The 18,248-nt window shown below is 38.5% G+C and overlaps 1 protein-coding gene and 1 long non-coding RNA gene across 3 annotated transcripts in view; one reads left to right on the top strand and one right to left on the bottom strand.

Annotated features, from left to right (window-relative positions):
* The window catches only part of LOC136848830 (uncharacterized), a 63,517-nt gene extending 57,024 nt beyond the window's left edge, over positions 1 to 6,493 (bottom strand). The window contains exon 1 of the long non-coding RNA XR_010856151.1: positions 6,400 to 6,493. This is a non-coding gene — a long non-coding RNA (uncharacterized lncRNA). The remainder of the gene's footprint in view (positions 1 to 6,399) is intronic.
* Positions 1 to 17,312, top strand: part of LOC136848827 (uncharacterized) — a 318,864-nt gene extending 301,552 nt beyond the window's left edge. For both annotated transcript variants that reach the window (XM_067121566.1, XM_067121567.1), the window contains exons 3-6: positions 1,985 to 2,334; positions 12,548 to 12,693; positions 13,506 to 13,803; positions 14,909 to 17,312. In XM_067121566.1, the coding sequence (XP_066977667.1) occupies positions 1,985 to 2,334; positions 12,548 to 12,693; positions 13,506 to 13,803; positions 14,909 to 15,733 (1,619 nt within the window). In that variant the 3' untranslated portion in view covers positions 15,734 to 17,312. The remainder of the gene's footprint in view (positions 1 to 1,984; positions 2,335 to 12,547; positions 12,694 to 13,505; positions 13,804 to 14,908) is intronic.
* The last annotated feature ends 936 nt before the right edge of the window (positions 17,313 to 18,248 follow it).

Genomic DNA, 18,248 nt, shown 5'->3' with positions numbered 1-18,248 from the left:
GTTTTTCGCAAACATTGACAGACGCGAAGCCAAACCAGTTAGGTCAGCGGATAACCAACGTATTAGCCCTCTGCCGAAATAAAGAATGGCGCTAATATCGTTACAGACCTTTAGTTAGCTTCTTTGTGGTAAAGTTAATTCATATATATCCCACACCGATGTCAGGGTAGAAGGTTGTACTGTAAATCGAAGGTTTGGCAACACGTGCGGTAATTGGTAACCTCTGTCTTTCGATTTTTCAACGCCTAAGACGATAAAAGGAGGGAGTTGGAGTAGTTGGACAGCGAGATTGAAGAGAGGAAATGGGAATGGAGATAAAGTAAAAGGGTTAAATATGGGTGCAGCTAGGGGACAAAGGGACGCTGCAAACAACCCTAAAGTGCCTTAAGTACACAACAAGAGGTACACTGACAGGAGTCCAGTGTTGCCACATTTCCACACCACTGACTTCCCACGCTCGCCTAAATTTTAAATTAATTCAAATCTAACATATAAATCAATACATACTTCCCTTCACAGTCTAAAGATCATTTCCCATATACTTCCCTTATCAAGTACAATCACTTTGTACATTTATTAAAACAATTTAAAATAGATTTAAGTTAAATTAATTAGATGGAAACCTTAGCTGTCACTCTGTCGTCGTATGCATTCGACCTGTCAATTGAGACATCGTTCGACAGACTACTGCTGCTTCATGATTCGGGGTAAACACCCATTCTTTGATGGCTCTCTATTCAGTCACTATTATATAAACAGATATATAAATATCCAAATGACCGAGAATATAGGTCAATGAATCATATGATACATGCGAATAATATATCTGACTCCAATAAACCCATGAAAAGAGTGTGGAAATTTTCTCCACACTTGGTGTGGCAGACCGTAAAATGAAGACCCCACTCTTTTGTACACCAGAGGCCACATTTCCACGTTTCGGCAACACTGGATGGCACTACCCTCGTAAGGTAACCCTTAGCGATAACGTTAATGTAACAATAGGTGTGGTTTTAACATGTCATGAAAAAGATGAAATCTCCCAAGTTGTAGCGGTAAAAGTCTGGTCCAATCCGTAAGGGGTAATAGTTAAACGACTGAAATGGCTATTCAGTCTATATTAAGTGCTGTTACAGATGACTCGATCCACAGATTAGAGTTGCTTTCAGACGACGCACATTTAGTTAGATTTTCTTTTAGAAGCAAACATTGGGAGACTACCAAAAGCCTAAAAATTCACAGTTGAAAGGTTTACAACAAAGAAGGACTATAAAAACCTCATAATGTTTTAGGGCCTTATAAGTGGTAATAAAATTTTGATATTTTTACAAAAAAGATTACTTAAAATGATTGCAGCTACTTTTGGTACGTTTCACCCGCAAAGTATTTCAACTAGATATCACGAAAACATGTTTCTAAGGGCCCTTTATAAAACAAACTTTCCAATTACAAGCAAACGAATGGCAATAAAAATAAGATTGTAACGCTCCCGAAATTGTCATTTCTAGGCCTAAAACACAACAGTTTTTAATCCTAAAACTGTGAAGAACCAGCCTTCCTGGCAGAGAGATCAAGAGTAGTTATAATTCTGCCTTCAAGCGGCCAAAAATAATCTTGCAAAACCGGCTTATATTGCTGCTTGTATAAGCATATATTATGCGTTTGTTCATTTGCCTCATTCTTTATGTTGTCATTCTAGTGTTTTCTCTTTTGCGCTACCTGCATTTATAAGCTTCAGTTGTTTGTTGTACACGTACATGGCCTCAGGACTGGTCTATGTAAGTTTTTACTCATTCTGAATAATAATGATAACGATAATAATAAATATGCGCCCAGTGATCTGTCTGAAGAAGAAGAAGAAGCAGCAACCGTTACAGAACGATCCAAATATGTTGCTTCATTTCTCATTCTTTCAAACCCCAAGAGCCAGACTGATTCCGCAGAACCTACAGTACAGTAATTCCCGGCGTCCCTTTCTTTGCAGAGTACGGGGGCTACGAGAGCGAGGGCAAGGGCAAGAGGAAGCAGCACTGCACCTACTGCAAGAACCACGGCAAGAAGAGTCGCAAGACCAACCACAAGTGCGAGCACGAGGAGTGCGAGTGCCTCCTCTGCAAGCTGACCAGGCTCTCGAGGCTCATCATGAGGCACCAGCAGAGGCTCTGGCGACACCTTAAAGACTCCAAGAGGAGGGAAGACGCCGCAGACGCCGGAGGAGGAGGAGGAGGAGGAGGAGGAGGAGGGGGAGGAGGTGGGGTGTGCGGCTCGTCAAGTGGTGGCGGACCCAACGACTCCAGCGGGATGGCCAACGGGACCGGCAGCACAAAACAACAGGTTCGTTCACACAGGTTCATGATTTTCGAGAGAAACTAAATGATGCGAACATCAGTTGCAAAACCACTTTATAAACATACATACACACACACATATATATACTGTATATACAGAGAGAGAGAGAGAGAGAGAGAGAGAGAGAGAGAGAGAGAGAGAGAGAGAGAGATTAAACTTTTCATTTATTAAATCAGATATTTTGCAATTGAAAGATTGGGTCCTGTTCCATAAGATTTTGTCTTAGAAATAAAGTGAAAATAATAAAAGCAAAAAAAAAATGGCAGATATCACTGTAACGTTCAAAATACTCTTCTAATCAAAGATACAAAGATACAAAGCGAACAATCGAAGACTGAAGTAAACTACACACATTTACATCTAGAATACATTGCTTTCAATCTTACAAAAATTTCTAAGATGCACTGCTTTCAATCTTACAAAAATTCTAAGATGCACTTCTTTCAATCTTACAAAAATTCCTAAGATGCACTGTTTTCAATCTTACAAAAATTCCTTAGATGCACTGCTTTCAATCTTACAAAAATTTCTAGAATACATTGCTTTCAATCTTACAAAAATTCCTGGAATACATTGCTTTCAATCTTACAAAAATTCCTAAGATGCACTGCTTTCAATCTTACAAAAATTCCTAAGATGCACTGCTTTAAATCTTACAAAAATTCCTAAGATGCACTGCTTTCAATCTTACAAAAATTCCTAAGTTGCACTGCTTTCAATCTTACAAAAATTCCTAGAATACATTGCTTTCAATCTTACAAAAATTCCTAGAATACATTGTTTTCAATCTTACAAAAATTCCTGAGATGCACTGCTTTCAATCTTATAAAAATTCCTAGAATACATTGCTTTCAATCTTACAAAAATTTCTAGAATGCATTGCTTTCAATCTTAGAAAAATTCCTGAAATACATTGCTTTCAGTCTTACAAAAATTCCTAGAATACATTGCTTTCAACCTTACAAAAATCCCTTGAATACATTGCTTTCAATCTTACAAAAATTCCTGGAATACACTGCTTTCAGTCTTACAAAAATTCCTGGAATACATTGCTTTCAATCTTACACAAATTCCAGAGATGCACTACTTTCAATCTTACAAAAATTCTGGAATACATTGCTTTCAATCTCACAAAACTTCCTAGAATACGTTGCTTTGTCTTACAAAACTTCTTCGTGAAATGCTTAAATATTTTGTCTTTTAAAATGGTTTTGATTTCCATTTGTTATGTATAATGGAAGCTTTGATTTTATTGATAATCGGACGTTCATGCAAATTCTTGACTTTGAATAACCTTATATTTACAATATACCTTGGCAAAATTAATGTAGCTGTGTTCCTTTGTTTCTTCAATGCCTTTGGGAAATCATAATACATAATTCTAATGAAATCACACTTCAGAAAATTGCAAAAGCGGGGGGATTAAGGCTTGTATCTCACGAGCGTCTATCCATAGACAAGGCCTTTGTAAACTAGTCAGTTCTGAGGAAAGCAAAACAAATCCTACTTGAATAAGTTCCTCAGTCCCCATTGCAGACGTGAGTGCCTTCATGAATATCATAAATCTTTCCACGCGAAAGTTCACTCTACGATTTCTGATTATATACAATGGTGCATAATGTTGGCAAGAAGATCTGATTCGATCTTCATTGAGGTTCTGCATGACAACACTACCTAGTAAAAAAAAACTGCTGAGCTCTGGAGCATCAAATAAATTAGAGCCTTTAGTGTCTTTTGGGGGTCAAACGGACTTTTCCCTGCAACTGAGAAAAATGCAGCCTAATGGCAAGCAATTGATCACTATGCATGGAAAATGGCCAAATTTGCACAACTGAATGCTATTGCAGGGGTGCCCAAAAATGACCCGAATGGTAGCTTGAGTGGTTTTTTGTGGGTCAAACGGACTTTTCCCTGAAACTGAGAAAAATGTAGCCTAATGGCAAGCAATTGATCACTATGCATGGCCAAATTTGCACAACTGAATGCTACTGCAAGGGTGCCCACAAGTGGCCCGAATGGTAAGGTTATAGCCTTGAGTGTTTTTGGGGGGTCAAACGGACTTTTCCCTGAAAAGTCTACTAAATTGTTTTTCAAAACCCATACATCTTTTAACCTTAATGAATTTTTTAAGCTTATCAAGGCTTTGGACAAGAAACATTTGTCACCTGTAGAGACATGATCCCTTTGACAGTTACACAGTTCCAGTCTCCTGCTATAATAACATTTTTCAAGTTATTTCGTGCAAAATATAACAAACCAGTATTAAACAACTCTTCTCTTCCTTTCCTTTTATCCTTACCCGAGGGGGCATACACATTTATGACCCGGAATACGACTTCAGCAATACAACATATTTGGCCCTATGTATTCATCTCATTTTTTATTATTTTCACTTGCGATAGCTTGTTTATAAACACCGCAGTCCCTCCCTTTAATAAATGAGTTGAATTTAACATAACATGGCAATGTCTTCCAATATACTCTAGTCTATTTTTCTCTTTAGCATTATGTTCTTGTACACATATTAAGTCTATCATATGCACAGGCATAAATTCAATGAGTTTAATCTGTTTAATCAAATTACTTAAACCGTTTACGTTAATAGTTATAATATTTAAATAAATGCAAGTCCCGAAAAATAAGATGGATGCACTATTCTATTCTCAAATTCAATTAATTTTGGACCTTTTAGCGATCTCTCTTGTGTATGTTCTCATCTGAAGATTCTTCCTTTTCGTCTAATTTCTCAATATTTTTCATCTACCCAAGTCATCTTTTTTCAGCTTCACGCTTATTTTATCGCCAAGGTTACCCATCATTTCACATCTGTCTGACTCAGATTCTGTAAATCCATTAACTTGTAACCAAACGTTATCGATTCCTTCCATATCCTGTGTACTGGTCCTTTCTGCACCCTGCCAAACTGCTCTATCTTCCGAATCCTCAGTCCTTATTTCTTCGTTATGTATTTCAGCCAGTGCAATACCTTCTGTAAAACCTTGGTCTTGTGACACAGCTTTTTCCGTTCCTTCTGTAATCTGTGTATCTGCCGTTTCGTTCGCTTCTGAATTTGGCATCAATTCTTCTGGTTCCTTACTCTCATCTTCAGTATCTTGAATATCCTCGGTGATTACGACTTTGTTTTGCTCATTCCCAACATTACTTTCCAAATTTTCGACCGTCTTACCATTCATCAGTGGTCCTCCTTGCCCTTTCACAGCTGTACTGGGTTCATTGTTTCCTTTTGTCGTTCCTTTATTCATGTCCGGAAAGTCCTCCTCAGTCTAAATATTTTTCCTAATGTGTCTACAACACAATCATTAGCCAGATGTCCTTCATTACCACATTTATAGCATGTTCGTTTCTGGCCGTTGTATAGAACCGAAATGTTATGCCCAAGTATATAAACAGAAGACGGAATGTTCTCGTTCCATTTAACATTCCCTCAAAAGGACCTTGTGCATACCTGTTATTTCTTATTGATTCTCCTTTGCCATATTTACTTAGAATCACAATGATTACTTCATCGTTCATTTCAAATGGGGCATTCCGTATTGAGACGTATGTCGCCCCTGAACTAATACTGATAACTTTAACAGTTTCCGTTTCGTCAATTTTTATCTTTATCCCCATAAGCTCGCGCCTCATTCAGAAAGGTTTTCGTTTTCAAGAAATTTCACTACTACTTTCTCTTTAGTTTGGTTCTGAACCCCAACAATCTTCCTACTTTCTATTTTCAGTATATCAAATAGGACTTTTCTAGTTAATTCAACTGACGCTTAAGTTGAAAATAAAAGACCTATGGAGTCATGACTACGAAAAGTTTTATAAGTGCCCATTTTCAAACGGGCTTTTTTCACATTAGTTCTCCCTGCATATCCGTTTTCTAATTACATGTTTTTCTCTCAATAGATGGCGCTAGTGTCGTCAAACACCAGCCGCGACTTTTCTAGCTACTATAAACCCTGTTTCACTCCTGGGTTTTAACTATAATACAAAAAAAAAAGCATTAAACAATTATTTCACTTAAATCACTGCATGTTCACTTACATCTCAGTCCAATTTTGTAACCGAAACCTTCATTATGTTCGAAAAATCGGCCAAAATAAGCAGGTCGGCTCGCACCTTGTTTACACTACAGATCTTCTTCCCTTTCTAGTTTCAGGGAAAGTCCGTTTGACCCCCAAAAAACATAAGGGTCATTTTGGGGCATCCCAACAATTGCATTCAGTTGTGCAAATTTGGCCATTTTCCATGCAGAGTGATCAATTGCTTGCCATTAGGCTGCATTTTTCTGTTTCAGGGAAAAGTCTGTTTGACCCCTAAAAAACATTCTAGGCTATAGCCTTGCAATTCGGGCCATTTTTGGGCACCCCTGCAATATGACCGAATTGCAATCACTTGTGCAAATTTGGCCATTTTCCATGCATAGTGATCACTGCTTGCCATTAGGCTGCATTTTTCTCAGTTTCAGGCAAAAGGCCGTTTGACCCCCCCAAAAAAAACACTCAAGGCTATAGCCTTACCGTTTGGGTAATTTTTGAGCACCCCTGCAGTAGTATTCAGTTGTGCAAATGTGGCCATTTTCCATGCACAATGATCAACTGCTTGCCAATAGGCTGCATATTTCTCAGTTTCGGGGAAAAGTCCGTTTGACCCCCAAAAAAACACTCAAGGCTACAGCCTTACCATTCGGGTAATTTTTGGGCACCCCTGCATTATTATTATTATTATAGGCAAAGTCAACCATATTTACATCAAACAAAAATCCACATCCAGAGTGAATACCTTCAATTTAATTATATAGAACCATTTAGCATACTCTGAACTTTTGATTTATTTTTACACTCAAATGCACACTCGACATAATAGTCTTTATTACCAAGGCAACATATGCTTTTCACATTCTATTGCGCAGAGCACGGACATACACAGAATACAGAGGGCTTTTGCTCTTGTGTAAGAATAGTTCAAACACAACGAAAGTTCCAATACAACGCAGGACATTAATAAGTAGGAGCAAAAGCGAACAAGTAAAGAGACCCAAATCTAGTTTCCCAGAACAACAGGATGGCTTTTATCTGAACATTAGGCCAAGGAAAGGCAGAGGACGCGTCTTCTGAAGGGCTCTATAGCCACTGGCATCCGTACAATCTCAATCTCTTTCAATCTACAGCTCATTTTCCACTCTGCGCCCCATCAGTGAAGAGTCAAGTTCTATTATTTATTTTCCTATTCATGCCCTGTACCTCAACACTCCGGTCATCCATTTAGGATGGAAATAAGCAAAGCTGACAACCTTATGACATATTCAGAATATAAATACTGACATTCAACAGCAACGTTTATCTATCTGGATGCATACATGTAAGGACATACTCATTTCTATAAAACTAATTCCAACCCTCCCGCTCTAGATAATTCACGCACAGACTCTGTTAGACAACTGAATTAGGTTTCTCCGTGATATATCCCACTCACACAGACATACACACACACAATATATATATATATATATATATATATATATATATATATATATATATATATATATATATATATATATATATACATACATACATACATAGTGTTGTAATTGCTGTTAGCCTCTGGGAAGAGGTTCACCCACCATGTGGGGTATTTCCCCCCTACCAAGGGATCCACACCTTGGAGTGTGTTTTATCTGTACTCCATTTGTAGAGTAGCACTGTCCTGCTAGTACTGTTTTACTGGCACCACCGTAGCCACCCTCAATATAAGGAGTGATCTTTACATATGTGATTGTTGATGGCTTCAACCTAAGGGTTCAGAACCCTCTGCTAGTTACTTGGGATACAGTCCACCAGAATCCAAAGGCACTGGCATATCCTAGGCCAGCAGTGTCCAAATAATACCCTTCCGGTCACCTGGTACAGCAGTAGTAAAGTTCTCTGACCTGACAGTAGAAAGTGCTGGAGAGATGGAATGAAAGAATTATTTGAAACTGAAGCCGTTAATACCCAAGAAGCGCGAGTGGGTGTGAATGTTAGATGTCAGTAAGGCAATACATGTAAGGGGGTTCCGTGCAGTGCTCATGAGCCTTCTGTGACGATGAATGAAAGGGGTACTGTTGTGGAAGTTTTCTGTGCAGCTGAATAATGAATGTGGCAGTGGGTCTGTTTACTTTCTGGGGCCACCGCTGTTACGAGCAAATGCTTCATGCTGATGGAAGGTGCAATCAGGCAAAGCGCACACTGTGGCTTACATCTGCTAGGTCCGTGGATCGCTTATTGCCCACGAGTGCACACACCTGCATATGGATAGCTGCCTCTACTGGTGCCAAGAGAATGATCATGGGGCTAGCAGCTTCACTCCTGCAGAGATGGTGAAAACTCGTTAGTCTATACTTTTCTGGCTTTGTTTTCCCACAAAGGGGAAAAAGCTGTGGTTTATATATATATATATATATATATATATATATATATATATATATATATGTATATATATATATATATATATATATATATATATATATATATACTGTATATTATATATGTATGCATATGTATATACCGTACACCATGCTATTTATAAATACACACAAACGAAGGCTGACCAATCTAATTATAATATGCCTTCCGCAAGAATTTACGCTGCCGTGCCAAGATCATGTTGGCAACCCACTGTTAGAGAAACAATGCAGCTCTTTAAAGGGTGTAAATCACCCTTGACATTAAACCTACCACGAGGGCAAATTCAAGCTTTCTCATGAGACTGATTCACCTCTCCCCGAGAACCAAACAAAAGAGAGGAGAGTTGTTCAAGGGAAGTTTCTCACGATTCGGAGACAAACATTTCATCCGTAGAGCTAATCACGTCATGAAGTGCGCCTCTTTACTTTCGCCTGCAATTAATTTCGGCTACTGAATGGCGGCGTCTAGCCTTTGGATTATCTCTCGTTAACCCCCTTCCTTCATTCTAATAGGCTTCTGGTTTTCAAAATGAGGGATGAGATTAGTTTTTTCCCCTCCCAACTGCCTTCGTTTTCCGTGTGCAGAACTATTTTGCTCACGGTGCTTACTCACTCGTGCAGGGATTAGCCTTACATTGGAGACAACCTGTCTTTTCCTCCTTGAGTCAAAGGCCAACCTACCAAACAGTTTTATCTATAAATGGCTGAGAATCAAGACAGGATTTCATGTTCATCAGCAAGTCTTTATCTGGCTAAACTATCGCCATGTATGCCTTCGGTGACGATTCTCTCCAATCTGACTGTAAAATTATTTCCTCTGACATAATCCCAACCATGGAAAGCATTCGAGAAAGACTCCTTTTTTGTACAAATAAACAGTGTGACACCATTACGAAAAATAAAGGAAGTCATGTTTACCAGACTGCAATATATTTGTAGGCATTATTTCACGCATTGCATATTTTCTGTAATAGATACATAGTACACTCACACACGCACACACAAACATGTCACGGGTGATTTTCCCGTGATATTAATCACATAAGTTATAAGTAGATTAAGGAATTTTCATACACCATATTTCCTGGTAGCTGGATCGGAGATTCTGACGCCTTCATTAGGACGCATTTGGTACTGATACTTGGTGAGGGTGGGGGTGGCGGGGGGTGGGGGGGGAGTGATGATTACCAAAAATTTCCTGCCTTATCCGACACTTGGGATGACGTACCCCCTAAAATTCAGCTGCCATTGTGGGGGGATATTTTGAATCCACGTCTCAGTTCTGGATGAAGAAAATTCCTTTGTTATTTCATGTCTTCTTTATTCCATTGGAATTTCCTACAGACGTCAATCACTGCCTCCCGGACTGGGTCCCTCAAAAATTTTTCTTATTAAGGTTTTATATTTAAACAAATTACAGTTGATCATAAAAAAAGCTTCAGATGGATACAGAGACCTCAAAAACAAAATAGTATTAATAATAAATTTAAAGTTGCCTGTTACTGAATATTCTCTTCCTAAAAATGGTGAAACATCAAATGGTGAGCAGGTTTAAACCAGAAGTAAAATATTATAGTTGGAATACTGGGGTACCTCGCTTGAAGTTTCACCCCATGCATCAATACACTTCGACACAGAGGGCATATGTGAAAATGGGATAGGCTACCTGAAAGATTCAAGAGGCAAAAGCAATCCTTGTGAAATTAAAGCGAAGTAAAGTTGAGCTAATTGGTTGTTTAATACAATATAGCCCAGGTTAGGTCTCTTCAAAATCTTTGAGTCTAACCTACGTACACATCCGATCTTAGGCTAGGCTACTGAGGTCAGGTTAGATTGGCGTAAGGAGGTACGGGCTAACGCCTATATAATTGATTTAAACAATTTATATAAAATAAACTATTTTACAAAAATAGGCATAATCGTTCATATATCATGAATAGCCTAGGCTAGGCCTTCCTAAATCACTGCATAGTCTAGTCCAAGATCGTCAACAGCAATGGAAATTCCTATGGTTACGATAAGGAACAGTTTTGTCCGCCATGTTGTTATAATTCTACTTCTCTTTATTCAAATTATTATTCTACGGATGAACTAACACTTCACTATTACTTCAAATCTTACCTCAGTGGGGATACATCTTTAAGTACAGAAGAAATTCATGATAAGTGGGGAGAGTATCGTCCATGCGTCCCTAAGCAGTGTTGCCCAAAAAAATAAAGGAATAAGTTAGGCATAAAGAGAAGAAAAATGCAAAACAAGGGGTGGCTACACTGCTATACATTCGTTGATAGATAAAACTTTCCTTTTCGTGGTTTTATAATTACTCTCACAGTAATGACTTGAAGATATTAGAGAAGGATGATGAATCAGTTCGTAAATAACCAATATTACTTGGATGAGTGACTTTCTACCATCACATACACACACAAGTACATTCAAATACACACACACACACACATTATATATATATATATATATATATATATATATATATATATATATATATATATATATATATAGTGAATTTCATATTTTCATATTCTCACATTTTCCTACCAGATGTATGTACTTAACATTATGCGGTATTTTTCATTAACACTATAGCTTACACGGTTTCAAATGCGGCTCACGTTCACGCCCATTTCTCTACACACATAGGAATGCATGTACCGTTACCATCATTAGTTAACGCAATAACCACCACTTTCTTCCTACTGGGATTGCGGGATTGATATGAGTTTTGCTCCTCAAAATAAAATTTCCAGGTGACCACCGACTAAGTAGCGTCTGTTCCACTCGGCCTTGGGCGTTGCCAAAAAATGCGTGTGACAATCCGAAGGCATGCCTGGCACGACGGCCTTGTCCCGGTCACAAGCGTTATTACTTGCAAAAACAAGATTTAAGACGGTAGTAGGGCTGAAGTGCCAAAAACATTACTATTAAAAGTTCTACTGGTTGTGGTCCATATTACGTAATATTTCGTCCTGGTTTCTGCATTGAATCAAAAGGTTTCTGAAATCTCAACTCGAAATTGGGAACCTTCGAAAAATTCAGAAATCCTCCCATGATTTCTATCTTTGGAATTCTTTTATTATACCCTTATGCTGGTGTACGTAATTGCACGTTGTCAAAATTCACTCTCATATCATTCATGATCCTTGGTCATGGGGCTAGCAACCTCACCCACCATCTGATGTGATAAGGTAATGGGCACCAATGAGGTCGAAGAACCGAGAGAGTGAAAGTACAGATTGTAAGTCTACTGAGCGAAGTATTTCCAAGTATATGTTGAATGTATGAATGATCTTGCGAGAGAAAATTTTCTTTTGTTTAGCCTACAATTGATCATTTTAGAAAGTACTGCAATGTTTCCAGATGCTTCCTTATATGTTATGTAATTTTAAGCTCGGTAAATGCTGACTGTTCCTAGTTTCGCAAAAACAAAATCAATCGCTTGCTTTTAATAATATGACCACGTTTGAATGGTTTTCTCCTTTCTACAGCTTAGAGAAAATGTTAATCCATGAGAGATTCTTTAAGTATTTGCCCATCATAAGCCTAATGAATGTTTATCCTTCGTCATTTTAGCAAAAAAATTCTGTCTCACAAACGATGCATTTTTTCTAGCTAAACATCCGTGTTTCTTTTCTAATTTTTTTTTTATTCAGACTTTGACATTTATTTTCCATTTCTGTCTCACTAAAAGTATTTTAACCTTTATAAACGTTCTCGATCATTCTCGAGCAGAAATGCGACATGTGCAGGAACCACGGCGAAATAACGAGCAAGAGAGCGCACAAGAACGCCTGTCCCTATCAGAGCTGCACATGCGCACTCTGCAACCTGACAAGAAAACGACGGGACATCATGAGGCACCAACAGAGAGTTAGAAGGTTAGTTCGTTTTTATGTATGAAATAAATACAGTCGGTGTATTTTTTCATACATAAGACATTTGTGTACTAAAGCACGTATACGTGTGCATGCTACACGCACTTTTCAATGATATAGAGATCTGCAGTGTCCACAGGCATACAAGCACAAAGTTGGCGAGCGTGCTTTTCCTTAAGCGGGAAATACTCCTCCTCTCATTGGATGTCGTGATCTCAGGTCCTGATTGGTCACTGTATGATGACGTCATACAATTGCTTTTCCTGAAATGGTTACTCCTGCCGGATGCTGATGCTTACGACACATGATCGTTGCCATAAAAGACCAACAAACAAGTCTTTTAACTTTTTTTTTTCTAATATGACACCTTACATGATCTGCGTCCATTAATTTGACACTAGAAGACATATTCCTGATAATATAAGATACAACTAGCATGGTGAAATCTTTTTCATTAACTAATCATTACTTTCTATGTACTGAACTGATGTCATTTATGATTTTTATTTTTGGTTATGCAGACGACACCTTGCAGCGTAGCCGAATTATAACCAAGCAGTCCCTTACAACCATTATATTTTTTATTCTATTGTCACTATATGAAAACCAGGTATTAGAAAAATATTTACTTACAAATCTCTGTTTACCATTCGCTCAACAATTTGTGAAAAGTAATCAGTGGTGGTCATCAATCTAAGCTTTTCATTTTCCCAGACCTAATACTTCAACTAAACATCTTAGGTTTACGATGTAAATTTTATGAAGAGAACAATAGTGAATAATGAATTCAAATTGTCTTTATTTTCACACAACAGGTCTCAAGTGACGAGCAAACAGCACAATGAAGCCTGGGAATATGTAATCCAAGCCACGGCAGAGTTGGAATTCCTTAGCTTTAAGCAAACTCAGGCTACAGACGACCAAAACGCTACATCATCCTCGGCTTCAGCCTCGCCCTCCCCGGACTCTTCTTCTTCTACCTCTGCATCTCTCTCCCTTAAACTCGAGGTCATGTCATCCAACTCAGTTACCCCTCCAACTCCAGTTGTGACTACAAGCTCCAGCAGCAAGATAACCGCCTCGTCTCCTGTCACCCCGGAAATGCCGCCACTGGTGAGTTGGAAGCATTCACGTTTTACTCTCAAGGGTAACATGCTTGAGGACGTACAGGTTACGTGAGTCTTCCCCCCAAGAAGTTTGGAGTTCCTGGGCACTTACGACGTCTGGTTGTTGTGCTTACGATGGTATGCAGAGCCCAGCAATGGCGGCAAGAACAAATTTTTTTTATGCTAAGGGGTTTCTGCCAGAATTCGATTTGTTATTTTACATACATGACAGATGTGACGTTATTTTTGAGATTATTCTTTCACAAGGCAATGACAGTAACGTTCAAACATCTGTATATAAATGTTATTTACAGTGACACTCTTCGTTAAGTCTTCTTTCTCTTACGTTCAGCTGCACCATACTGAATGCATACTCTCATACCTGATGCTCTGATCCCAAAACAGAGCAGCTTTCTACTCCAGCTGCCGTCCCTGCTAAGCAGATATTTAGCTCAGAGGCATCGTGTAAAATTTGTATGTACATACAAACTGATGCCTGTGTAGAGGTGCATAATTCAAGTAGATATATAGATAACGACCTCGAATACAATTAAAACAAAACAGGATGGAGGCTTACGAAAAAATCAAATGCCAATAATGCAGGCAAAGAGAAAGCAAAGTAAGAAGTCGCTCTACGGTCATCATGAGGAAAATGAACTACAATTAGGCTTCCGAAACAATGTCCACAAAGTTAGACGGAATAATTCGAAAGCTCCATCATCACTGTAACATGATAACTGTACATGAAGCAGTTTGGATACAACGGGAGGTTGCACTTATAGTAACTGAAAGGGAGCAAATAAAAATGAAATTTCAGCAAGAGTTAGCATGAGCAAAGCTATGAGGATTAAATGTAGTCAGCAGTTGGAACACTGAATGTAGATGGAATTCGATTAATTCTCAAGCTAGACATTCTTTTGAACCATAGTAATATGATTTGAATATTGAAAGAATTTTTTTTCAAATATCATCTCTGAAATACAACTATATGCAATTTTATAGTAAACAAAAACATACAGGTAAGTTTTGAAGGCCTGGCAATACTAAACATATATATCTTTAGTACCAAAATCACACACGCATGAAAATTAACTATATTTCTTCTTTTGCAGGAACTGCTTCCAGAATGCTCCTCACCAAGGTACAGTCCCAGGCCTTCAGCACCTCCACCCACTGTACCTGTGCCTACTGCCACTTCTAGAACAAGCGAACCTCTAATCCCACCAAACCCAGTCCCTGCGTGCATAAGCGTCAAAGACATCCCCGTGATGGAAGGTGAACATGCTTGGAAAAACCTCAAGAGGGAGAGGGACGAGAGTCTTAAATGGAGTCCCAAAGTTCACACCAGAGAAGAAAACTTATTTGGGCACTTGGACTTCATGAGGGGTCACCAGACCTTGACAGGAAGGTTAGAACCACCGGTTCCAATGGAAGGAATTAGCTTTCACGATACTATCAGTGCTGTGGACTTTGGTAGCTCGCACATGTCACCATTCAAGGGCTTGGTCCCTATGATGGACGCTGGCCGCCTTCCACCAACTCCACTGAAGAAGACCAGGACGGATGAAAATTTGCACTTCCAGTACAACCCAATGTTCTGGGGCAACATCCCAGTCGAGCCTCGCGTTGGTTTCGTCCCGGAAGACCTCCAGCAGCAATGCTACCGCAGCGTGCTGATGAACAACGCTGACCTAAGGATGCAGACTCCACCAGGGTTGATTCCAATCCCACAGCCCCAGCACCCGCTGCGTCCTCGTCCCCTTGCACCCCTTAGACCTCATACCATCCCTTCCAGCATGGAGTGGGACCACGTCAATTTACATTACTTAGCTTGCTTCTTGCAAAACCGAGGAGGGCATTACAGAAACACCCTGTCCACGGCAGGACCCTTCGGGCTTCCCAGGGAGGCTCCATTCCTACACCCCCCAGTGCCGTAATTTGCGAAAACTTTTCTTATTAGAACTTTATCAAATTTATTATGGTTTAAGTGATAACACAATACGAGAACTGCTGTGAAGTATTGATCTTTTAGGATAACAATCAGAATTCATGATGGCACATATTTGTACATAGCAATTACGGTAGTAATAGGTTTCCACAAGGAACAATAGTTTTCATGTCTCGATTTTTATAATAAATGTTACCCCAAACGAGTTTAACATTTTCAGGCTTAATGTCACGCGAGTGCAACAGCGAAGTAGTTGTAGCAACCCGATAACTACTATTCACAGTTCTATGATTCCAAAGAGACAACACAGTTCACCTTCGAAGTGTAAAACGACGTGAAACTGTTTATTGTACAGCCACCATTTTACGATATTGTACAGCCACCATTTTACGAAGGTAAAGCGTGCTTGCACATGCAGTAAAAATTCAGTTGTTTGCACGAGAGACATTCTCGTGAAAGATATAGTTAGAATCAATACTGAATATTCATTTCTTATTCAATTCTGGTTTACAAATTCGTAAAGTTTTAGTAGAGCGACTTATATCAACAAATATTTCATGTTACCAACAAGAAAAAAAAAAGTATACCTTAGTTTAACCAGACCGCTGAGCTGATTAACAGCTCTCCTAAGGCTGTCCCGAAGGATTAGATTTATTTTACGTGGCTAAGAACCAACTGGTTACCTAACAACGGGACCTGTAAAGCAAAATTACTCTGATACTTCGGCTGAAAACTTAACTCATGAGTACGTAGTCGAAGGAGTGATGAACTCATCTCAGTCAAATCTGAATTTCTTTCTCTACAAAAGGAAGTTCGACACAAGAAGAGGTCTCTGCAGGGTCGAAACCCTCGGTGGTCACACCTTCGACACATGAAATTTAACGCCTGTTGGTGCAAAAATGCAAGATAATATCAACTACATAATGACTGTTGCTGTAACGGAAACCTTCGCTGTAATTGGAGGTAATTATAATAGTCCTACTATTCCGCAGGACTACTTTGGAAAATTATATATATATATAAAAGAAAGAAACTAAAATAATGCATTTCCTTAAAGAAGGAATACGATGAGAAAGCCTGAGTTCATTTGTTTAAGAATCAGAAAGTTGTGCGTGAGTGTGTTTGTGCGTGTGAGTGCGTGCATGCGTGTAAAATGAGTTTAGCAATCGAAAGGCAGACTTTAGGATTAGCACGAAACATTAAGCCAAAAATTAGCACACGGAATGTCAAAGACTAACTTCAGTGAAAGTCACTGTTCGGGCTGTGAATAACAATACTGAAGTGGTGATGATTATAGCTTTAGCGGAAGCGTAGATAAATGATGGACATATTTACATTTCAAATATATTCATTGTAAAGCTGTTCACAGAGGTATTTAATCATAAATGTACATCAAGTTTTCTACTTTATGCATTGTGAATGAATATGATATGATTAATGTTTTAAATGTTATATCAAAGTACTTTAAATTATATCTATATCAAGTAAAGGACGGCTAAAAAGAAAAAAAAAATCTCCCTTTAAAAGTGTAGTCTGTATCTATTAATGGATATCAAAATACACCTTCATAGAGATAATATGTTTTCTTTATTCCTTTCTGCGAATCGACAATAAAATACTTGTGGCTTTTTTTTAGTATTGCTTAATCTTTTGTAATGCCATCACTGCAGATCTTAATAACATTTCTGAATGAAATTAAAATAAGACTAAGTTTAGGGCCAAATTTCTTCCTAACAATCTTGTGACCCTACAACTTTCAAAGTCATGTTGGGAATCCAAATGCTGAATTCACCCTTTTACGCTTGAGTAATAATAAACAGCCTGTCTTTAAAGAAGAACTTTATAGGTCTCACTATGTTTGCCTCTTGGAAGCTGGGAATTCGACTTGGACACCTCAAGAGCTTCTTTAAATTAAACATTTTAAAATATTAACTCTAGAACTGCGGGTATTTTCATATAACATTCTTGTTGGCCAAGTTCAGTCAAAATCTTTTCATTTGGAAGACGACTTACCTCAACTCTTACGTCCACTTGAGATTTACTTCAACTTTGTCGTAAGTTTGCTCATGAAACATCGCTATGGGCATTTCTCTTTTGGCCTCTTAATATGCACAAGGCCTCACAATCCTGCAGATGTTTTGTTGAAGTCACGAACTCAAGAATCAGTAGGATTAGTCCTTCGTACATTAACTGAAAGAATGAGAACTTTTTTTCTTCTCTTTAGATTAACAAATCGTTCGACCCGCCTCTCTGTAAATAGGACTGGGTCATCACTTGTAAAGAGTGGTATGTGAGACGTATTCTCACAAGTCCAATTTTTCCCTCTATCCTTCTTGGTGAACTAAATATATACATATAACACCATCTGGTAAAATTTCATTTTTGTCTTAACACAATAGTTCTGTCTCTTTGGGCTTTTGTGGTCTATTCACTTCTACTAAAACTCTTACACACATCAAGATATTTTTGGAACCCCCAATGAAATCCTATGATACACGAATAAG

The sequence above is a fragment of the Macrobrachium rosenbergii genome, chromosome 19 (assembly GCF_040412425.1).
Source record: "Macrobrachium rosenbergii isolate ZJJX-2024 chromosome 19, ASM4041242v1, whole genome shotgun sequence".
Taxonomy (NCBI): domain Eukaryota; kingdom Metazoa; phylum Arthropoda; class Malacostraca; order Decapoda; family Palaemonidae; genus Macrobrachium; species Macrobrachium rosenbergii.
The sequence above is the reverse complement of the archived record's forward strand: the minus strand, read 5'-3'. Positions and strand labels throughout refer to the sequence as shown.